Source organism: Schistocerca serialis, chromosome 9 (assembly GCF_023864345.2).
Source record: "Schistocerca serialis cubense isolate TAMUIC-IGC-003099 chromosome 9, iqSchSeri2.2, whole genome shotgun sequence".
Taxonomy (NCBI): domain Eukaryota; kingdom Metazoa; phylum Arthropoda; class Insecta; order Orthoptera; family Acrididae; genus Schistocerca; species Schistocerca serialis.
This window is the reverse complement of record NC_064646.1, coordinates 439426218-439451517: the sequence shown is the minus strand read 5'-3', so window position 1 is coordinate 439451517 and position 25300 is coordinate 439426218. Positions and strand designations below refer to the sequence as shown.

The 25300-nt window shown below is 36.6% G+C and overlaps 1 protein-coding gene across 3 annotated transcripts in view; it reads right to left on the bottom strand.

Annotated features, from left to right (window-relative positions):
• Positions 1–25300, bottom strand: part of LOC126418541 (serine/threonine-protein kinase Tao) — a 206268-nt gene that overhangs the window by 139265 nt on the left and 41703 nt on the right. For all 3 annotated transcript variants that reach the window (XM_050085353.1, XM_050085354.1, XM_050085355.1), the window contains one exon: positions 21603–21778. In XM_050085353.1, the coding sequence (XP_049941310.1) occupies positions 21603–21778 (176 nt within the window). The remainder of the gene's footprint in view (positions 1–21602; positions 21779–25300) is intronic.

Below are 25300 nucleotides of genomic sequence, written 5' to 3'. Positions count from 1 at the left end.
CACACACGACCACAGTATCTGGCAGGTGAAGCAAGTCTGGTGATGTGGTGACAGTGAATGGCTACATACAATTAAGACAGTGGAAAATTATTGGTACGAAATGCTTCGGAACATGATAGAAGTCATTAAATATTTGGCAATAAGAGGACTTGCATTTCGTGGTGACAACAAAATTTGAGTTGTCAAAGAATGGCAACTATTTAGGTTCCCATTAACCCATCTTTAAAAGAAGCACAGCTCTAAAAGTCATGGTAGTTGATCATATTTGTCCTAGATTATTTGTGAAGAATTCACTGGCATTACAGAAAACAAGGTGTTGAGTAAAACAGTTGGCGAAATTCAAACAGCCAAGTACTTCAGACTAGTTATCGATTCAATGGCTCACACAGTACATGGAGATCAGCGAGCTGTTTTCGTAAGGTATCATTTTGAGGGATGGGTTTATGAAAGATTTTTGTGTTTTGTTCCCATACACAGATATCTGGGAAAAGGTCTTAGGACAGGTATCCTAGATCTCTTTGGAAAATACAATATTAGGACAGATGATTGTCTTTTTCAATCATAGGGCAATTTTAATACCATGAGTGGGAAAGATTCAGGTTTAGCTGAAAAGATAAAGGTATTGAATTCATTAGCATTTTATGTGCCCTTATTAAATTTCCTAGCCCAAAACAGTGCTTGGGAATCATCAAAATTAATTATTTTCCCCCTTCAAGTATTGCAATGATTGACTTTTTTGCAGTTTCTACTGATTGTTGCCACACTCTTGTGAAGAATAATGCGAAACTTAATACACCGTCTGACACTATATGGTCACGTTATAAGGAAGCAATGTTAGCTGTTCAATAGAATCGTCACAACATTTGTGTGTCACTTGAAGAAATTGTCAAAAACAAAGAAGAAAAGCCAAAAATAAGAATTTCTTGGGAAAAAGCTAAAAAATTTGCGACAGCTATACTGGTTGTTTTCTGACATTATGTGTTGTATCAAATCGACAAAAACAACGAACAATTGCAAACTTAGTGAGTGTCATGCGTTGCAAGCACTGATTTGGTTTTTCAACTGAGTTAGGGAAAAATATGATGAATACAAAAACGACTTTAGGTATCAAGCACTTAGCGATGAAAGTAAACGCAAAATAAGAAGAAGATTCCCTGATGGAGAAAAATCAGAAAAATTGAGTAGACAGAAAATTTTGCGTGTATATACAACACAATTGTTGATAAACTACAAGAAGAATTAAAAAAGCAAGAGGGAAAGTACTGCAAAATAGTCAAGCTTTTCTGAAATTTACCAACAATAAACTGAAGTAAGAAGCTATAGAGCTCTTAACGGAAACGTCAAAACTTTGTGAAATACTGAGATGATCTCAATGAAAAAAAGTTTTCAGTCCACATTTTAGTGGTTTGGCTGTATGTTTCCCACATTCTCCTCCACCAATTTCCTAGTTGGACCTACAATCACCAGACTGTTTTAAAGGTGCTTTTCTGCTGTTAGAAGTCATTTTGTTTCCACAATAATATTGTTCTATGTATTGGTGGTTTATCTTTGAGTTCATGCTATATTTGAGCCCCTTCATAATAACTGCTTCTCAGCCTCTGTTAATGGCGGGCCTGTAAGGTTAATTAATCTTAATGGAATATATATCAGCAATGAGTTGTTTCTAATCTTTAGATTAATATGTTATGGGTTACATTATTTAAATTGGAAATTTGATTAAATTTTATATGTTGGGTGGTCTTGTGTAGTCTGAGATGGATCTTCATAAAATGGTTGTAGAACTTGAAACTAGTATAACTTAGCCAAACTCACCACCAACATTTTAACTGAAATGTGTACAAATACAGCACAAAGAAAAAAGACAACAGGACACATGGTAACAGTTAACAAAGTGTTGTCAACTGTTACCATTTAAAAACATAATCATAAAACATGAGTGGGAAATTGAGCATATAAATATCTGTAACAGGCCCTATCGGACTACATAGAATAAAGAGAACGAGTTCCATCACAGACTGTAAAAATCTTGCTTGGAACAAACAAATATTAAAATCTTTTGTAACTTGTATGCCAAAAAGATGTTTTTAACATGGGTATAGAAAGCTAGCGCTAAATGATATGCTATAGTAACAGATTTAAAATTATGTTGTTGCATATCTACAAAGAACTGGAGGAAGCTTCAAGAATAAGAGAAGCAAAATACAGGGTGCAGCAGTGATCAAAGCGTAATTTGACTTGCGTAGTACAATGACGTACTGCAGGAATGCATACCAGCTAGTGCCGCATTCGTGTACTAATGCGCTGTCGTTTCGAGTGTCACAGTGATATGGAGCGGTGGAGTGCACAGCATCGTGCCTTTGCTGTTGAAAGTTATTTCAAGAATAACGGCCGTTATTGCTACGCAGCAACTATTTAGGCAACATTTCAACTTGGGACGTCATGGGAAAGTTCCAGATGGACGGACCATTGTGAAGTGGGTACATGAATTTTGAACAACAGGTTCTGTTTGCAATGGCAAACCGGGAACAAGTGAAAGAACTGTGCGGACACCAGAAGCTGTGGAAAATGTTCGTGCTGCACTATTGTGTAGCCGAAAAAGCTTTGCTCGTCGTCATGCACAAACTGTGCATATGTCTGATCACTCATACAGGGGAATATTTCACGAAGACCTCCATTTTCACCCATATAAGTTGCAGATTGTTCAAGATATTAGGCCTCATAATTGGGTTTCATGAGAAACATTCTGCTTAACCATGCATGGTCTCCTTCACCAAAATCCGCAAATGCTGCACACCATCCTGATGTCAGATGAAGCTCATTTCAAGTTATATGGTTCAGTGAATAAACAGAATATGCGTTATTGGAGTGAAGTAAACCCGCATGAACTGCACATCAAGCCCTTGCACAGTTCTCGTCTCACAGTGTGGTGTGGAGTTGCTTCCTTTGGGATTATTGGCCCTTACTTCTTTGAGGATGACAGCAGTGTGGCTGTAACTGTCAACAGTGAACACTACATAAAGATACTGCAAGACTTCGTTCTTCCCCAATTAGGTACGGTCGATGTGGAACAATTATGGTTTCAACAAGATGGAGCGACTTCACATACAGCCAGAATTTGCATGGATTTCTTGCGACACACATTTCCCAGTAGAGTAATTTCCCGTTTTGGTGACATTTCCTGACCACTCACCTGACCTTTCATGTGCAGACTTTTTCCTTTGAGGCTACCTGAAGCAAGAAGTGTTCTGAACACATTGTGCCACCGTTCCATTCTATGTCCCAGGGAATACGTTACGCCGAGTTATGGAAAGCTTCCAATGCCACCTAGATGAATGTGTTGTGCAGAGGGGGTATCATTTGACAGGAGTCATATTAAAAAGTAATCCACGCAATAGACAATGACTTACACATTAGTAAATGGCATACCTTTAATTTATTTACTACCTCTTATGTCAATAAATAGTTACAGTTACTGCCTGATTGTGTGTTTTTAATATGAATGCTGCTGCACCCTGTACATACATATGTTTTAAAACGGTAACATACACTGATCTGAGAAGATGTAAGGTGTAAGTTTGCAGTGACATTGAGATCATTTCAGGTTGTGGTGGCGTGATGACAGAAACCAGCAAAGCCCTTTTAACCATTTGACCAGCTGCCTTAGGCAATTATGGAAAACTTGCAGAAACATGAGGATTTGAACTGCTACCCTCCCAAATAAGAGACCAATATCTTACCACTAGTCCATGTTACTCAGTGCCAACCTTAGATAGTAAGAAGACAACCATTATCAACTTAGCAAATAAGGTATGGCAGAAGACATACAAAATAATGATCAATATCATTGTTTACATTTTTTGTTCATGACAACTGCTTCTAGTAATAATACCTTTCTTCTTTTTAAATTTATCATAACCATTCCCACAACTGAATTTCCTTCCTATCATATCAGACTGTATGTTTTCCTTGACATACAGCACGAGTTTTGCAATGAGCCGCAAGTTTTCACATTCTGTTAGTCACACCTTTTCCAATACCACACCTAGCAAACCCATGTTGCAAAGTTGACAACAACCACGTAATTGCACCACCAACCTGCAGCCTCCTACAGGACGTGCCCTTATCAGTTCGCATGGCAAGCACTGCTGCCAAAACCAACTTATGGACGCCAAGCCTGGCTAGTTGTCTAATTGTGGTCTGTTATTGTTATATTTATGAATTTTGTCTTGTTCATGGATTTGTACTGTTTACGATTTGGACTTGTCACTGGAAACTGAGTTAAGTAAACAAAACTTGTCTCACTACTTTTGACTCTTGTTCTTTTTCTCTCTGTCATAGTAACTATCAAATGGTGGCATCACCGCAGGACATCCAAACATCTGTCAATGAAGAAAAACTCCATTTGTTTGCTTCTGGGTCTTACTTCTCATCAATATAGAACATTGGCTACACTGTTTTATTGCTTTTCTTGCTGCCTGCCAAGAACACTGGTTCAGCTGTATTTGGTTTCCACATTTCACCAAGTGCACTTATTGTATATGCCTTTCTTGCACAATTGTGGACATTTGTCATGCTTGTCCACCACACAGCTTCTGTGTATTACTGAAACATTATTATGTTTGTTTCAGAACATTTGTCTTGCAACTGATAAGTGTTTCTTGCACTATTATGGAGGCACTGACAAGAGTTTCTTGCACTATTATGGAGGCACTGACAAGAGTTTCTTGCACTATTATGGAGGCACTGACAAGAGTTTCTTGCACTACTTTGGAGGCTGATACATATAGTGACTTTAACTGGTACTTTCTTCCAGCATAGCTCAGTAGCTGCACCTTATTTCTCTACAGTGTTCTTTTTTATGTGTGTGGTTGTGGCCTGTGCACCGCAAGAACTGTTGTTAACTCAGATTATTCAGTTGCAGGCTCAGCAGATGCAGCAACTACAGAATCCATAGAGGGTCAATCCATATGAAGTGGTCCAGTGATGGTTGCTTGACCAATTTTAAATATTTTAATTTTTCTTATATGTGACTGCCCTATATTTGACAAGTTCAAAACAGTTTTTTAAAAAATTTTACCTTTCACCTTTACTGAATGGCGGCCATTTTTGTTTGTAAGCGTGCGATGATGTTTCAGTTTTGAGATGTTAGCAAAAATATGAAAATCTTTGCACTGGGTTAAGTTACAACATTGCAATTGACATGATTGTCTATTACACAAAATACCATAAATTCAAAAATAACCAGTCAAAATGACCCTCAAAGTTTGGTATCCAAATTTTCAAAGATCCACTTTTCAGGCCCAAAAATAACAAACAAGGAGTGAGTTATGAGAGAGTATTTTTTTCCTATAGTTAGATATCATACACTACTAGCCTCATATTGAACAAGAACACTTACAAGTGTTTCCTTAATTTTTTATGAATTTTTGAAATTTGAAAATTTTCATTCTTGTTAAGTTTGGGGTTAGTTATCTCAGGTGGGACTGAATATAAAAATATGATTTTTGCACAGTTTGTACACCTATATGATAGCAACATACTGTAAAAATTTCAACACTGATATCTGACTTTGAACAAAGATATAAATTTTTGAAAATGAGGAAATAATTCACATTTCTCTACAACTGATCTTATGGCTGTTGCCTATTTAAATGGTTTATTGTTCCATCATAATAAAATTTAATTGTGACATATTTTTAGTTAACACTATCACCAAATATGCATTTAGTTTATTTATTTTTAATAATGCAATATTAAACAATAGGAGCTTTCGCTTTTGTTCTATGGTAATAAAAATGCCTATTTACATTTAAGTTTATTGTCAATAAAGAAGTAAATTATTGCTGGGTGTGGCACTGTTGTAGTTAGTCTATTCTGAAACCTCTGTTGGAGTGGATGTACATACTTCATCGAGAGTGTAGAATGTGTTATGTGCTTTGTTCTGTATGTGACTTGTAATTAATTTTGAGAGATTAACTGGAATGCAATAACATAGATGAACAGTGCTCTGTTGGGCAGATAGCAAGTGAAGTGTGTCACAAAACAGTTTACGGTTCAGTTTCAAAAAACTTGAAAAATGTCAATAACTTTGATGAAGTTAGACAAACTTCGTTTAAATTTAGAGTAAGTTCTTATATAACATCAGTGTGTGAGTATCATGAGAAGAAATATATTCTGAAGTACAACCACATTTTTGGAAGAAAGTGCTGTCATCCACTTAAAGTTCATAAAAAGCCTATTACTAAAGGTTTGAGGGATATAAAACCTGAACATTTGTCCTTGTTATGTGAAGGTGAAACAGCTTCCCAAGTGAAACGTAATGCGGTTCCTGGAAATTCCTTGTGCCCAAATTATTACTCAAAAATATTTGTTGTGAATCTAGAACCAGAATCATGTAACCTTGTGAATGACATTTATGATTTGATTTGATTTTTTATTGGTCCAGTTTTATCATATAGCACAAATTGTACAATTGATATTGCACAGACCAAAGATAAGTTACAATAATACATAGTATTAGCAAAATATTACGCAAATTAAAAATAGGTACCTATTACATTTAATTTTGTTACGTATTCAGAAATTCTCTGTCAGAATAGAAACAGTGCTTTATCAGAAATGCCTTCAGTTTAGCTTTAAATATTGGATGAGTAGCATTTTTTTATTTCCTCTGGTATCTTATTGTGTAGTATTACACCAATGTTAATTATGCTCATCTGATAAGTGGTTGTTCTGTGATTTTTTGATGTATATTTGACTTCTCTCTGGTACTATAGTTTGTACAGTTTTGTTCTGTAGCGGTTTGCTGTTTTCAGGAGATAGTCCCCAGTGAACAAGATAGTTTAATAAATGAATAAACTTGGAACATTTAGAACACCAAGCTCAGTAAAATTGGATTTACAGGACTCCATCTTTTTAAGGCCACAAATTATTCTTAGAGCTCTTTTTTGCATTCTAAAAAAAACCTTTACATTGCGAGTTGAGTATCCCCAGAAAACGATCCCATATCGGACTAGTGAGTGGAACTATGCATAGTATGCATGCAGTACTGTTGTTTTGGTTGTTGTAGCCTTTAAAATAAAATTCTTAGGCCATAGCACACAGATAATAGTTTCCTAGACAAGTTATTTATATGTATGTCTCACTTTAAGTCTTGCTGAATCCATAGACCCAAAAATTTTGTGACACTTACATTTTCTAGGGAATCATTTTTTAATTGTACTTGAACAGATATTTGATTAGTTGGAGGAATTAAATGAAAAACGACACACACAGTTTTTTCAGTATTTATAATGAGTTTGTTGTTTGTGACCCACTCAGCAAGTATTTTCATAGAACTTTCTGCCGTGGACTGCAAAGTTTCTGGACTGGATCCAGTGAGCAATATGCTGGTGTCATCGGCAAACAGGACAGTTTTTGTAGGACTCATATATTCAATTAAGTCGTCCACATAAATCAAGAAGAGTAGTGGACTTAAGATTGAGCCCTGTGGTACCACCATATGTTATTGGTAATTCGCTAGAAAGAAAGGAGTTGTTTCTTGTTTTATTCATTTTGTTGAATTCATACTGAAGTGATACTTCCTGCCTGCGGTTTTTTAGGTATGAACACAACCAGCTATGTGCTACACCTCTTACTCCATGTCTTATCGAGCAGAATGTTACGGTCCAGGACATCAAAGGCTTTTGATAGGTCTTGAAAAATACCTGCAGCTAATTTATGTTGATCAAGGGCTCTTAAAATGCAGTCTAAGAATTCGAAAATTGCTGTCTGTGTAGATTTAGACTTTCCAAAACTATGTTGTACTGTAAGAGGTGCGTATTTTTTATGAAACTTAAAAAGCCTGTCATAGAAGAGTTTTTCTAGAATTTTTGAGAGGGAACTTAACAGTGACAAAGGTCGATAGTTTGATATTTTTTCAGGAGAACTTTTTCTAAGCAAGGGTGAAACTTTTGCTATTTTAAAAATATCTGGAAATACACCAGTTTTTAAAGAGGGGTTGAAAATTTTTGCCAAGGGGTTTGCTATGTGGCGAGCACATGTTTTCAATATGAAATCAGGTGCTTCATCAAGACTACTTGACATTTTATTGCTTAATGATTTAATTTTACTTATAATTTCATTGGGGTTTGTTTCATAAACATACATAGAAGCAGTCGAGATGACTGACTTGCTGGAGAAACTTGGGACTGGTCCTCGACGGTTTATTTGAATGAGGTCTTCAGCTAGTGAAGTATTCACTGAATTTTTCCACAACTGAATTTGGGTCTGGACTTTTGAGCATTTTGGTGTTAATGATACATTCTTTTTCTTTGGCGCTGAACTACAAGTTTCTTTCTTTATAACTCTCCATGTGGATCTCATTTGGTTGGATGAGTTTTTTTATCACATTGTCATTCCACATAATGTTTGCCTCTTTGATTACTCTACCATAGATTCTTTTGTAGGCTTTTGAACAATCTGTGAATTCTTGGATTACACTATATTTCTTACAACAGTACTGCAGAAATCTGTTTCTCTCTCTGGAAATAATTATGCCTTCAGTTGTTGTTGTTGTGGTCTTCAGTCCGGAGACTGGTTTGATGCAGCTCTCCATGCTACTCTATCCTGTGCAAGTTTCTTCATCTCCCAGTACCTACTGCAACCTACATCCTTCTGAATCTGCTTAAGTGTATTCATTTCTTGGTCTCCCTCTACAATTTTTACCCTCCACACTGCCCTTCAATACTAAATTGGTGATCCCTTGATGCCTCAGAAGATGTCCTACCAACCGATCCCTTCTTCTAGTCAAGTTGTGCCACAAATTTCTCTTCTCCCCAATTCTATTCAATACTTCCTCATTAGTTATGTGATCTACCTATCTAATCTTCAGAATTCTTCTGTAGCACCACATTTCAAAAGCTTCTATTCTCTTCTTGTCTAAGCTATTTATCGTCCACATTTCACTTCCAAACATGGCTACACTCCATACAAATACTCCCAGAAACGACTTCCTGACACTTAAATATATACTCGGTGTTAACAAATCTTTCTTCTTCAGAAACGCTTTCCTTGCCATTGCCAGTCTACATTTTATATCCTCTCTACTTCAACCATCATTAGTTATTTTGCTCCCCAAATAGCAAACTCATTTACTACTTTAAGTGTCTCATTTCCTAATCTAATTCCCTCAGCATCACCTGAGTTAACTCATCTACATTCCATTATCATCGCTTTGCTTTTGTTGATGTTCATCTTATATCCTCCTTTCAAGACATTGTCCATTCCATTCAACTGCTCTTCCAGGTTCTTTGCTGTTTCTGACAGAGTTACAATGTCATCGGCGAAACTCAAAGTTTTTATTTCTTCTCCATAGATTTTAATTTGTACTCCAAATTTTTCTTTTGTTTCCTTTACTGCTTGCTCAATATACAGATTGAATAATATATGAGGGTATTTCGCCTGTCTCATACATTTTGCTCACCAGATGGTAGAGCTTCATCAGGGCTGGCTCTCCCAAGGCTATCAGTAGTTCTACTGGAATGTTGTCTACTCCCAGGGCCTTGTTTCGACTTAGGTCTTTCAGTGTTCTGTCAAATTCTTCACGCAGTATCAATCTCGTTCTGTCAAATTCTTCACGCAGTATCAATCTCCTATTTCATCTTCGTCTATATGCTCTTCCATTTCCATAATATTGTCCTCAAGTAAATCGCCCTTGCATAGACTCTCTATGTACTCCTTCCACCTTTCCCTTCTTTGTTTAGAACTGGATTTCCATCTGAGCTCTTGATATTCATACAAGTGGTTCTCTTTTCTCTAAAGGTCTCTTTAATTTTCCTGTAGGCAGTATCTATCTTACCCCTAGAGATATATGCCTCTACATCCTTACATTTGTCCTGTAGCCAATCCTGCTTCGCCATTTTGCACTTCCTGTCGATCTCATTTTTGAGACATTTGTATTCCTTTTTGTGTGCTTCATTTACTGCAATTTTATATTTTCTCCTTTCATCAATTAAATTCAATATCTCTTCTATTACCCAAGGATTTCTCCTAGCCCTCGTCTTTTTACCTACTTGATCGTCTGCTGCCTTCACTACTTCATCCCTCAAAGCTACCCATTCTTCTTCTACTGTATTTCTTGCCCCCATTTTTGTCAATCGTTCCCTAATGCTCTCTCTGAAACACTGTACAACCTCTGGTTCTGTCAGTTTATCCAGGTTCCATCTCCTTAAATTCCCACCTTTTTGCGTTTCTTCAGTTTTAATCTGCAGTTCATGACCAACAGATTGTGGTCAGAGTCCACATCTGCCCCTGGAAATGTCTTACAATTTAAAACCTGGTTCCTAAATCTCTATCTTACCATCATATAATCTATCTGAAACCTTCTAGTATCTCCAGGTCTCTTCCATGTATACAACCTTCTTTCATGATTCTTGAATCAAGTGTTAGCTATGATTAAGTTATGCTCTGTGCAAAATTCTACCAGGCGGCTTCCTCTTTCATTCCTTACCCCCATTTCATATTCACCTACTACATTTCCTTCTCTTCCTTTTCCTACAACCGAATTCCAGTCACCTATGACTGTTAAATTTTCGTCTCCCTTAACTATCTGAATAATTTCTTTTATCACATCATACATTTCTTCGATCTCTTCGTCATCTGCAGAGCTAGTTGGCATATAAACTTTTACTATTGTGGTAGGTGTGCGCTTCGTATCTATCATGGCTACAATAATGCGGTCACTATGCCATTTGTAGTAGCTTACCCACATTCCTATTTTTTAATTCATTATCAAGCCTACTCCTGCATTGCCCCTATTTGATTTTGTATTTATAGTCCTGTATTCACCTGACCAGGAGTCTTGTTCCTCCTGTCACCAAACTTCACTAATTCCCACAATATCCAACTTCAACTTATCCATTTCCCTTTTTAAATTTTCTAACCTACCTGCCCGATTAAGGGATCTGACATTCCACGCTCCAATCCGTAGAACGCCAGTTGTTGGCATTTCTATACACAGCAGCTGTGCCTCGTGATCACTATAACCCATGCTCAGTACTCTGCTTGTGAATCTGTAATTTGTTTCTGAGATGAATATTTGGTCAATAATGGAATTTGTGCATTCTGTTAATCTTGTTGGGCACTGTATTGTGGGGATCACTTTAATGTGTTGGTCATATTTATGAAAGCATCTCTGGTGCTGCTGTCTTTTGAAAAATCAATACTGAAATCCCCCTAAAGCATTATCTTCATATTTAGTGTACTGATCCTGTTCAGCAGAACCTCTAGTTTATTCATGAAGACTGGCAGGTTTTCACTTGGTGCTCTATATATGTCAATAACTATGAAATTGAGCTCTGCCAGTTTAGAAATGGAAAATTCACAGTCTTTTTCAATTGAGTCAATATAACTTTTACTGACATCACAGAACTTTATTTGTTCTTTCACCATGTTTGGAAAACTCTCAGCTAAAATGACTTGTTAATCTATATCCTGAGATCGAGGTTAATTTTACTTTGTCATTTCATAGCCAATGTTCAGTAATGCAAATTATGTCTACATTTAGTGCATACTGGGGTAGTGCTTCCAACATGGAAATTTTATTTGTGAGTGACTGAACGGTTTCTGATTCTTTATCTAATGGCATTTCTAACACAGCACTTACCCTAAAAAATTTCCGGTATCTTTCTTGTGTGTGGTTTCTGTTTGCTAGTGGCAATCAGCAGGTAAGTTAACTTCTGGAGCTTGTATAAGTTTTGCTTCATCCACATCTGTCCTCTTCAGTTTAAACCATTTTGTAATTTTTGTTTGGCTGACAACTTGATTGTTTGTTTCTCGCCTAATCAGTTTAAACCACTTGGTAATTTGCATTTGGCCCATGGCACAGCTTGTAACTCGTCTAAAGCACTTCTTAATCTCCGTTTGTTTGTCACTTTTTTCTTCACTCTTCTTTGAAATGCGAGTACATATTTTTTTGGCTAGTAATTTCTTTCCTGGTGTATTTAAATGAAGTTCACGGACTGTATGGAACCTTCGCTCCAATCTGTTTATATCTACAATATTAACATTCTTAAAGTTAGTGCATATTGCAGTGATACACTCATTTGCAACATTAATTTTGCGGTTCACACACGACTAGGGTGATAAATCATGACAATGTTGGATGTTCACAATGAGTACATTTGTGTGGGTTAAATTATTTAAACATCTCCTCATTTCTGTAATGACCTTGTATGCCTCGTTTCTATAGACATCGTTTGATCCTCCTATTAACACGGTGAAATTGTCTTTATTCAAACTAGCTACGCCAGTTGATATTGTTAGGTCCGTTATTTCAATCAATGGAGCCTCTGGCTTTATGAAACCAGATGCCTTCAAACTATGCAGAAATTTCACAGCCGTGACTGTCACCTAACACACAGATTGTTTTGTGTTTCACACTTTTTGTAACTGGAGGATTTAATGTTGTTCTTCTCACCTAACAAGTGTTGTTTTTTTGCTGCACATATTCTAAATGTTCTTTGGTTTGCAGTTTCGCTGGAGATACGTTTTTTAACATCGTTTGCTTTGTTGCGTTGAAGTCTGTGGTAGTGTAGGTGTGTGCACTTATTTTCGGAGTTTTTAGCATATCTCCTGACGTAGTATTTTCACGGTTTGACCTACTTACAATGAGCAACGGTTTGCCTACTTTGTTTTCCAACTTTTCAACCCTTTCCGACGTGTTCACTGAATCCATGGCAGAAAGCACTTCAAGAGAGGTTTTTTTGCACAAAATGTTCACTGTCTCTCAGATCTTTTACCATCTGAGTACAAATTCCTTCAGTTATTATCTTCAATTTTCCCAAGAGCGAGTCTTCTTTCTTCATTAGCGTCTCACGTTTTTCAGATTGTAGTTTACTTATTTCCACCTTCTGAGCATCGACTGTAAACTGTAGACTGGATATCTGTTCGTTCAGCTTCCTTATTTCATTCTGACAACTTGTACACGTTTTCCTTTTACTACCGAAATTTTCTATTCCTAATGAGGAAGCTGTTAGGATATTGGATTGTGCTTGTTCTAAGTTAGATGTATCTCCTGCTTCAAAAATAATAAAATTAAGTAGCAGAAAAAGACAAAAAGCTATTGAAAATAAGGTACAACAAATTTCAGACAAAATTAGAAAAGACTTAGAATCGTGCTTTAATAATAGAGATGATAACATTATTTCCAAAGAAGAAAACCTACCACCAGCATCATCTGACACTGAATATTTGAGCTTAATAGAGAAATTAAAAATTAATTGTTTACTGACATCTAAAGACGAAAAAGTTAAATTTAAGTTTGCTCCCTGATTCATGATCAAGAGAAAAAAAATAGTTCATGAATTCAATGTTTCTCATCATTTGGTTAAACTAATCCGAAAATTAGCAAAAGAGCAAGGCATTCTTCCAGTTTTAGGAAAGAAGAAAGGAGTTGGTATAAGTGAAGAAACAATCAAAAAGAACCAGCAGTTTTTTTGAAGATGATGAAAACAGTAGAATGTGCCCAGGTTGCAAAGATAGCAAAAGAGTTGTTATAAATGGAGTTAAAGCAACAAAGCAGAAACGACTAGTGCTGTCAAATTTAAATGAACTTTATGTAGCTTTCAAAAATTCTCATCCTGAATGCAAAATTGGGAGGTCAAAATTTTGTGACCTCCACCCTATGTGGTGTATTTTGGCTGGATGCTCAGGGACGCACTCTGTCTGTGTTTGTTTATATCATCAATATGTCAAACTGATGATTGCGGGTACGAAACTCTGTGATCTTAACTACAAAGCATTACTAGATTTAATGGTCTGTGACACTAACAGTTATGACTACATGATGAGTTTGTGTAATAAATGCCCTGGTAAGGAAACCGTTATCAGGGTGTGTATGTGGATGAGGAAAAAAATTCCCAGATTTTTCCGGTTAAAAGTACACTTCCTCCTGGGTGAAAATGCACTTCTTCCGTGTTAAGTGAAAGTATACTTTTCCTTGTAACTGTAAAACTTATCAGTCTTTTGAATGTTTATTGTTTTATACAGCGGTGTAGAATTTCCTGGCACTTTAGAAAACGAAACTCAGGGAACAAAACATGTTTTGGGAAGATGTCTGATGTGCAGCAACACGTACACTGCATATTTTCGTATTACGACAGTATAAATTTGAATTCCACCAAACGCCGTATGTTACTTTCTGAAGCATTGAAATCGTGATTGCGATGCGGTTTTGTAAGCCAGTAATAGCTCATATCACGTGAACTCGCCAGCCGACAACAGCGGATATTCAGAACATAGTACACGTGATGTAGTCAGCCAATAGCAACACCACTGATATGTAATGCGAACACACAAATAGGAAAAGTTAGTGGTTTAAATTAATATATGTAGTGTTACTACAAGAAAAGGAAAGCTTTCACATATAATATTGCCCCTTTTTGCGCATGTTACACTTTGAGATATATTACACAAATGTGCCAGCAAAATGTTTAAGAACGACATAAATGTCAGATCTTTTAGGTTCGAAATTATTCTAAATTATCGTACTCAAAGAGTTGATTTTTAAATGAGAGTCAAAAGCTCTGCGATTTAAGAAATTCATCGTACATTCTCGCACATAGTTCATCTTGCGTAAAAGGAAATTTACTTCGAAAGTAACGCTTTTCAAACCACCATTCACAATATTTTCCTGTGACCTGTTAGAAATAGGTTTGTTTCAGCAGTTGCCATAGAGCGACAGATAACAAGCGTCTTACATAATGTCATAAATGAAAAAAAACATTAGAGGATATTCCAAGAGCATGAGAATTTCATGAGCCATACTAAAATGCATAATTCGGCTTAAAGTGCACACTTGTATGTCCAGATTTGTATGCAAATTTTCTTGGAGTACCAGAACTGCATTATCTCATGTTTGGTTCTTTATTATGGCATAATGCCATACATTCTAGAAGACAAAACATGCAGCGAACAGTTGAAACTAGCCAATAGTGTGAAATTAAACACTCCATTTCAAATAAATTGGCAATAAATTGGATGGTCCAGCTGAAAAGATTAATAAAAGCCAAATTTGTTTAGCAAATCGACAAAAATAACTTCATTGCTCTGCAATGCGATTAATGTTTGACTGTCAGAAATGGGAAATAAAATAAAATCTGAAACTAATAACATATTTTAGCCTTCCATAATTATGTGAATGTATTTTAATTCACTTGATAGCTCCCGGTCACAGAAATCAGTTTTGTTTTCATTTGACGTGAGAGCAATAAACGAAGAGGAAACAGCAAAATCATTAAGCGTAAACACGGGCCACGTGAGACTACCCACCTCCCCATTACAATTTAAGACTGTCTGTAGATCTGCCCCGGATCTAAGATATTTCCGAACCAGGGCAATACTAGATAGTAGCGACCCCCCCACCCCCACCCCCACCCCCTTCCATCCCTTGAGCGTTTGAGGTAGGATGCCAAAAATTTAAAAAAATCAGCTTTTCAAAAATATGCCCATTTTGTAGTGCACATCTTCCTGAAGAGTCTGATACATAAAACATATGTGTTTGAGGAAATGTAAGACATATTATTTGGTCTTAAATGTGCCAAAGTGCAGTGCCACGCCTCTTCACATGGCATTCTTCTATCGCATGTCACTGCATTTCGTTCTGTGAAACTCAAACATGTAACATTTTGTAATGGGTGCCATCAAACTATATCCAGGACAGTGGAAATTAAAATTTCCTGTGGTGCCTCTCCTGCTCCCAGTTGGCCGGTATGATAACCTGCCCCTGTATTTTTTTTAAAAAAAAAAACCCTCACAATAAATACTGGATGGTATTATTTGTAACCAGGAGAAAAGGAACTCTCCAGAAAATTTGCACTCTTTATTGCCTGGTAGCTAATAACTCTATGTTTTGTGTGACATAAAATTAAATACAGGATGCATAAAACCAATAAAGACAACAGACAAGCAAGCCAGTACACATTTCTTCAACCCTTAAGTCCTTGCATTGCTTTTCTCATTAACCTTAGTACAGCTTTATATGGCGTGCTTTCCTTTTGGGAAAGAATCTATTAGCTCATCAAAGTTCGTCAACCGTTTTGCTACATGAAAAAAACAAATGTCGTTGTCTAATACTGAAAAAGCTATTAATACGAATAGTACCCAAGACTGGTGTGGTTTCTCAATCTGATTACATGTATTTTGTCACTGTCTGCTAGATAACATGAAATAGGTCTGCCTAATATTGCAGCAATTGTAACACACACCGAATAAACGACAGTTTTGGCACAAATGGTCATTTTTGTAACACAACAGAATATAATCACGAAGTAACAATATCAAATGCCTATTAGGCTTACTACAAGCAAAAAGTTTCATGTTAGGAAATAGTTTCACATTTTATTCATACGTTCTAGCTTCTGAAGCATGACATCGAAAGGTAGTAGTATGAAATTTTTATATAAATATGGAATCGTCATACTCTTCTAGAATTTGTGTGATGTCCCCGTTTCTTCTCCTTCCTCTTTCTAACAAACAATCTTGTCATCACTAATTCTGTAAGTATTCCTGCCAGGGTTAAAACTTATTCTCCGGTTAACTTGACTAGCCCTGCCACAGTCACCATTTTAGTTAACCGGCATTTATTATCCGGTTAGGCGTTATTACACGTTCGTACAATGCATTTTCCGCATTACTCCAAGAATACAACTTTAGCAGCTGCTAGCCGGGGACTGTACAACTGGCCCCTGCCAGGTAGCGTTCTGGCAAAAAAATTTCTGCCAAAATTCCATTTTCTTGGATACACCGAGAAGATAATAGGTAACCTTTCTTACCTGTTATTCAACATTTCAAAATCATATGAATAATCATATATAAAAACAAAGATGAGGTGACTTACCGAACAAAAGCGCTGGCAGGTCTGCTTGTGTCTGTATGTGTGGATGGATATGTGCGAGTGTATACCTGTCCTTTTTTCCCCCTAAGGTAAGTCTTTCCGCTCCCGGGATTGGAATGACTCCTTACCCTCTCCTTTAAAACCCACTTCCTTTCGTCTTCCCCTCTCCTTCCCTCTTTCCTGATGAGGCAACAGGTTGTTGCGAAAGCTTGAATTTTGTGTGTATGTTTGTGTTTTTTTTTTTTTTTTTTTTTTTTTTTTTGTGTGTCTATCGACCTGCCAGCGCTTTTGTTCGGTAAGTCACCTCATCTTTGTTTTTATATATAATTTTTCCCACGTGGAATGTTTCCTTCCATTATATTGATATCATATGAATAATCGATAGACTGACGTGCGCTGGATGGTAGGCGCTATTTGAAACTGTCTCCCCCCACCCAGAAATTGCTGGCTGGGGCAGATACATTGGTTTGCACCCCGCACCTTATATCCAGGCCTGTTGCGCATGTGTGAATCTGACAGCTTAGGCGCACCAGTAAAATTTTTTCCGGGAAGCATCTGGCTGCTTGCTGCTATTGCTTACACAGCTAACTGCCACACTTCTGTAGCCAGAAGTGGGAGAACATACTAGTCATACATGACTCAACTGTGCATGCGCATGCGCTCACTAGCAACTGCTCGAACGAATCTACAGAAAGCAGTTGTGACGTCACGCTCATAGTGAGATACAGTAGGACTCTTTGTTAGAGTATTGGTTCTTACCAGTCAAAGTTACAAAAATTTAACTGAAAACTAAACCAATGAAAAATTCCCTGAATTCTAAAAAAATCTTGGGTTTTTCCCAGATCTCCCAGTTGTCCACCCTGGTTACTGAATTGTTTCATGCCTATGATGATGAAATGCCAGGGCAGAAATGATAACAGTGGTTAAATCTCAGGAAGAGAGTACTTGGAATCTTTAATTGATAACTCACAAAAACTCAAAAGTCATCACTATGTTTCTAAAATCCAAAGTAAGTTTTTGAAAGACAAAAAAATACAACTTCATGAAACTGAATGCATAGTATTAGCTTATTTTGCAGAAAATTTTACATTTGTCATTCAGGGTGCCATACAAGGGTACCACTGGGTCAATGACCAGGCATCCATTTATTCTCTACTTTAAAAATGAGAAAGATGAAGTTTGCAGTTCTTCAATTTGCATTCTAAGCAAATACTTGGAGCACAACACTGTTTCAAAAGTATGTAATAAATTACATAAAAGAAAATTTTCCCAAGGTTGAAATGTTGTATACTTTTCAGATGGAAGTGGTAGTCAGTATAAGAACAAAAAGAATTTTTCAAATCTGTGCAACTACAAAGCATACTTTGTGTTGGAAGCTGAATGGCACTGTTTTGCATCTTGCCATGGTAAAAATTCATGTAATGGAGTAGGAGGTACAACAAAATGTGAAGTAAGGCCCGCCTACAAAGACCAACCACAGACCAAATTCTTGAAGTACAGGACATGTATGTCTTTTGCAAGGATAATATTATAGGCATTACCTATTTTCTGATCAAGAAAGAAGTGGTTCTGCATATGAAAACAGCACTTCAAACCAGACCTGAAAACTGTATAGCAATAAAAGGAACAAGACATTTCCACAAATTCCTTGGCATTGTAGAAAACTTAGTTCGATGCTATGTAACATCAGAAACCGAAATTTATGAGGATCATTGTGTCAGTAAAATTACACCTTTGTCTGTAACGTTGAATGACATAGTGGCATGTGTGTATGATGGACAGTGGTGGGTTGCAGAGGTTGAAAGAATAAGTTTGGAAAACAATGATGTTTTTGTGCATTTTTACCACCCTGCTGGCCCAAAAACATCATTAAAGAAATCTAGTGACATAGTTTGGATAGCAATGAAAAATGTTTTACGGAAACTTTCGGTGCATGAACTTACCACAGCAACTGGGAGGTCTTATTCTGTATCACAGAAGCTGTCTGAAGAAATAAGTGTTCTTAACATTCACCACCAGGTTTAGGAACAGTTGCATCTCGAAGGATTTTAATTGAATATATTTATTTTAGGTATGTCAAAATAATATAAATGTTAATTTCAGTGACGTTTCCACTTTTTGTATATAATTCAGTACCTTACATATCTTTGTTCACAGTCAGATACCGGTGTTGAAATTTTTACAGTATGTTGCTATCATATAGGTGTAAAAACTGTGCAAAAATCATATTTTTATAGTCAGTCCCACCTGGGATAACTAACGCCAAACTTTACAAAAACCTGAAAAATTACAAATTTAAAAAATTCATAAAAAATCAAGGAAACATTTGTAAGTGTTCTTTCTCTAACTACAGAAAAAAAAAATACTCTTTCATAAATCACTCCTTGTTTGTTATTTTTGGGCCTAAAAAGTGGATTTTTGAAAATTTGGATACCAAACTTTGGAGGTCATTTTGACTGGTTACTTTTGAATTTAGGGTATTTTGTGTAATAGACAATGTTGTAGATGACAGTTTTCTAAAAACAATCATGTCAATTGCAATGTTGTAACTTAACCCAGCGCAGAGATATTCGTACTTTTGCTAACGTCTCTAAACTGAAACATCATCGCGCGCTTACAAACAAAAATGGCCACCATGCAGTAAAGGTGAAAGTTTTTTTTTAAACCGTTTTGAACTTTTCAATTATAGGATAATCACATATAAAAAATTAAAATATTTAAAAATGGTCAAGCAACCAACTTAATTTTTATTGGACAACTTCATTTGGATTGACCCTAAACAGATTGTTAGCAATACAAACACAACGGAATGCCACTTACAAGAATGGCAATGACCTCTTGCACAGAGTGCGATCACTGGACAGGCCAACTGCCTTCATATCCCAACTTTTAGTACAATACAACTATTCACACACTGAGAAGGAAGCTCTTGCTATTGTATATGACCAAATATCACCAATATTTTAGGACAGGAAATTCCACTCTGTGACAGACACAAGCCCCTAACTCCCATGTTCAGCCCTCCAAAGCCGGTCCCTCATGCAAGGCGCAAAAACTGCAATACTGATCTCTGCTCCTCTCCAATCATCAGTATGATACTGCTTACAAGCCAATAGCTAAGCATTGTGATGCACAAAGCTTTCTTGCCTACCAGTCAGCTCGGATTAGGCATTAAACACCTCAGTCAATTCTTGAAAAATTCTGGATGGAATAATGACAGTACTACGAAAAGGATAGACTGTTAATACCAAAAGGATAGACTGCTGCTCACCTTACAGTGGAGGTGTTGAGTTACAGACACGCATGACAGAAAGATTGCTAAAAAAGCAAACTTCTGGCCACAAGGTCGTCTTCTGAATTAGGCAACACAACTCTTACACATATGACCGCTGTCCCTGGACACTGAGGCCACACTGCAAGTCAGTCTAGCCTTAACAGTGTTTCTGTTGTTCCTGTTGTCTGCAACTCAACATATTCATTATAGGATAAATAGCAATCTATCGTTTTCATAAACTGTCAGATGATTCTAGCTTTCATACTTATGTCCAGGACAATGAAACACTTGATTGTTTTCCTACCAACTGCTGACAGATGACTAGACCCTCAAGTCACCACTGCACCTCCACCAATGGAGGGAAATGACTCATCCCTGGTGATCTTCACCATTTGCAAGACGAATGTCAGGCCTAAGGCAAGAGCTCGTCATTCGCCAAAGTTACGGTTTTGGCCTCCTAAGTGGCACCTGTACCCAGGCCTTCCTGCTGCTGTAATTTCCAGCTGTACCAGTACACCACAATGGTGTATGAGCTTGTGGTGGGCGACGGGGGGAACTGGGGGTGGGGGGTGGGGGGGGGGGGGGGGGGGAAGAAGAATGTGGTACTATCTGCCATTGATTCCTGCAAGTAAAGCCAATTTATGTTCCAAAGTTAGCATCAAACATGTGATTGCACCACCAAACTCCACCTGCCTCTGAGACCGGTCCACATCAGCCTTCGCAGCTAGTGCTATGGCTGCAGCAGACTTAATGAAGCCACACATTGCACCTGCCCAGTCTAGCTCGCGGTCTAATAATGGTGCCTTGACATTCAGCCTCTACTACTATTCTGTATATACATACTTTGCCTGGCTGACAGATCTGTACTGTTTGCAGGTTTGGACTTGTCATAGCAAACCAACATAATTAAAGTAAACGAACTTTTTCACACATTACTTTTGAGTCTCATTCTCTTACTATCTGTCATAGCAACCACCAACTACTTGGCATCCACCAAAGGCATGAAAAGGTATTCATTTGACAACATATGCACTTGTAATGCGCTAATTTTACTGTGATATATACTCTTAATATTAACAGCACAACTGTAATGTAAAAACAAACTCGTGAGAACAGCATATAACTTCTTTTATTATTTATGAAAAATACCTGATACTTCCAAACAACTCTCTTCTTTTGCTGCACGAAGAATTTCATTTCAAAATCTAGGACATCTGTACTCCTTTTGTACATATTACATATGTAAGCACGCTACAGCCTGGGTTTCAAAAGCTATTCTTATATCTGATTTAATGAAAATAGTTATTTTATAATGCCAACAAAAACAAACAAAACCCCCATGTACTACACTGGCTTCCAGAAATTAATTGTGAACATATATACACTTTTATATTTTGCTTCATTTCATCTAATTTTTTTAGTATACTTCTACAATCATTAACAGTACATACATACCCCAAGCAGTTTGCCTGAACTAGGTCTTTCACTTGGGTTCTTTTGCAAGCAAGAATCCACAAAATGACGAAACACGTCAGACCATTCTGATGAACTTAGTTGGGGAGTATCATTTTGAGCAATATGGTAGAGGGCACTCATTGCATTCATGTTGAAGTATGGGGGCTTGCGTTCAGCTGAAAAGACAAAGGATTACCACCAACATGAATAGTTAAAACTGATCCCTATAAGAATATAGTTAAAGCCTTTGGTAACATCCATTAAAATGTGTATATGCATAAATATTACACATGTGCCATATACATAATTTGCATAAGCTAAAGTGCAATAATTATTACTCACTGCATAGTAAACAACTGCTTCCAAAAAATACAACTTCTACATTACATATTTTAAGTTTCTTTTTAAGACGAACAGAATAAGCACAAAAGATGAAAAGAACAAAGTGAAGCAACAACTATGATTCTAACAGGAATAAAACAGCGGACAGTAAGTCTCTGTGATGAACCAGTTCCTGCATCCTTTTATCCCCACCGCCCTCCTTTTCTTTTCTTGCTTTCTACTCCACTGCCTTCCAATTCTAACTGTCCCTTTTGGCTACCTTATTTGTTATACTACTTCCCAAAGTATTTACTTAAATAAGAATACTCAATACTCATTGTCTTCCATTTTCTCAAAATAGGTAAACTATAAACAGAATACAGTTGTAAATGTTATACCACCTTAAGAGCTTTTTTCCCTGCACTACAAGAGGACATTGCCTGGAACTATTTACATTATTTATAAACTGATATTTATGTAATTAATATACAGTGCTGAATACAAGATGGCGACAAGTGTAGTGATGCATAGTGAACGAGTGAATAAAAGTTACTGTTCTGTCATAAAAAAGGAATCCAGTGAAAACTGTAAAAGTGAAATCGAAAAACTACACGAATGCATTTAAAGTTTACAAAAAATTGTAAATGTTCTAAGATGTGAGATTTCACATATAACTAATGAAAACTGTGAGCTGAAGAAGTTGCGCCATATTCTAAATGATAAAACAATTAAGCCACAAATGTTGTTGAGTTATGAGAAGTGGAAAGGAAGCGATAGACAGGCATCAAACGCAGCAAATGAAATTATAATTACAGATATAAACAGGTATAGTGTTCTGTCGAATAGTAGTGATGACTGCAATAAGGATGACGAACTATGTAAAGAGTGTGTGACCAAGAAAACAAACCAGTGGGTGAAAGACGAATGCAACGGAAAACAACTGCCAGCGACTAAAAGTAGTGCCATATGCATGAAAAATCGTGAAAGCAGCGAAAGGGTACAATCAGATAGAAAAAAGCCTGTTAACAAACTTAATAAACAATGCGAAGGTAGCGGCAACCCCACCTGAATTCCGCCATGAAGTGCAATGTACTCTTGCTTGCTGACAGTCATGGAAGAAAGCTGGCTGAGATTTTACAAAGTGTTAATCAAAATATCCAAGTAAGTAGTGTGGTGAAGCCAGGTGCGAAAACAAATAACATTGTAATAAACACGTCTTTAGATGGCAAAATGTCGCATGACAATGACTTTGTTGCCTGTATTGCAAGTTCAAATGATGTGGCTTGTAATGAAGCCGATTAGTGTATTGGAGGTTCGTCTGAAGTTCTGGAACGAAACAAATCAAAAAACACTATTGTTGCTACCATCCTGCACTGACACGACTTAATGTACAACTCACGTGTAAACAAAGAGATTAGAAAAACAAATGCCAGGATTAAATTATTGTGTTCAAGTTACGAAAATTCTAGACATAAGCACACCAGATAAGGGCATGCATACTAAACATGGACTGCGTTCTGAACTATGAGGTTAAGCGTTTTCTTTGCGAAAAAGTAAGCATATTGATCACTGAAAAGATCGAACTCAGTAGTCGCATATATAAAAATAGTTTGCTTTTGAGTGAAACTGACATTCCTTTTTTAGTGTAAATCGGCCTTCAGTGTGCATACACAAAGGCGAAAGCTTTACTGACTGCATCAAGAAAGATGAAAATGGTAAAATAATGTTTCAGAATGTTCAGTACATTACCAACAAAATAGAGCAAATTGACGAAATTCTAGGAGAATGTGAACCACACATATATATTGTGAATGAACTTGGATGCAAGTCTGAAGAGGCTCGTAGTTTTAAGTTAAACAATTATAAAATTGTGAGTGCGTACTACAGAAAGATACACAAGGGTGAGGGTGTTGGCATTTTTGTTAGAAATTACATACAATGTGAAAAAATTGTCTGGGTTGACAATCTTGCAATGGAACTAGCCTTTGAAGTAGCAGCTGTAAAAATGAAGGTAGGCAAAAACAGCCTAATAATTGTAGGCCTGTATAGATCACCAAATAGTGATGTAGAAGTGTTCTTTTGCCAGCTAGAACAACTTCTGAATAAACTATCAACAAACAAAAAATAGGTAATAATAACAGCAGATGTAAACATAGACTCTTTACACTATATTGGTAGTGTAAATTATCTTGGATATTCGGACTTATTGCATTGCTATAACTATAACAAAATAAATTAGAAAATTACGGGATAAGAGGAGTAGCTCTAAAATTACTAAGTTCTTATGTCCATGATAGAAGACAGTGCAAAAAACTAAATCATAAACATGAAAGTAAGATCCAAACAGTAAAGTCAGCATACAGAACTCTCAATTGTGGAGTTCCCCAAGGAAGTATACTTGGACCATTCTTGTTTATAGTATATATTAATGATATAACACAGCCACAAAACTCCAAACTACAGAACTATGCTGATGATACATCTTTTATTAGCTGGGGCTGTACAGAGTGGGAAGCATTCCAAAGCAACAAAGAGAACTTTGAAATGATCACAGAATATCTAACAATGAATAAGCTTACACTGAATAAGGACAAGACTGTAGTAATAAAGTTCTTGCTACATTTTAATAATACTCATAATCACTTTCTACAGTTGAAACACCTGACAAACATAAGTTTTTAGGCATATTGATTGATGAACATCTGACTTGGAAAGAGCATATCAGCTCCACCTGTAAAAAGGTTTCTAGTAATATTTACTTACTAAAACGTCTTGCAAATATAGTAGCTCCCCTTGTCTTTAAACAAGTGGATTATGGGTTAATGCACTCACATCTGCGATATGGGATCGAGGTCTGGGGTGGGGCACCAACTGTCTATATGGATTGCATTTTCAGGCTTCAAAAGAGAGCAGTCAGGATAATTGCTAATATATGCATATGCCAGTCCTGCAGGGACTATTTCAAAAATTATAAATTACTGACTGTTTACTCATTGTATGTATTTAAGACCATAATGTTTGTAAAAAAGAACGAGGAAAATAGTGTAAAGAACAGTGACACCCATAATTACAATACTCAAGCCAAAAGTGACTATCATAGGATACGGACTAACAAGAAAGCTACAGATCACAGTCCAAGTTGTCAAAAAATATAAAGCAACTCCAAGGCAATCTTTTCAAGAGCAAGTTGCAAATTTGTTGGTAGAAAGATGTTTATATTCATTAAAAGAATTCTGAGCTGCAGTACTGTTAGTTTATTCTTTTACATGCTGCAGTATATTAGTGGTGGTATTGTTATAATTGGCTAATTGATGTATATAATCATTATATGTATGGAGTGATATAATGTGCTAATGTGTTTATAACATTATTGCATG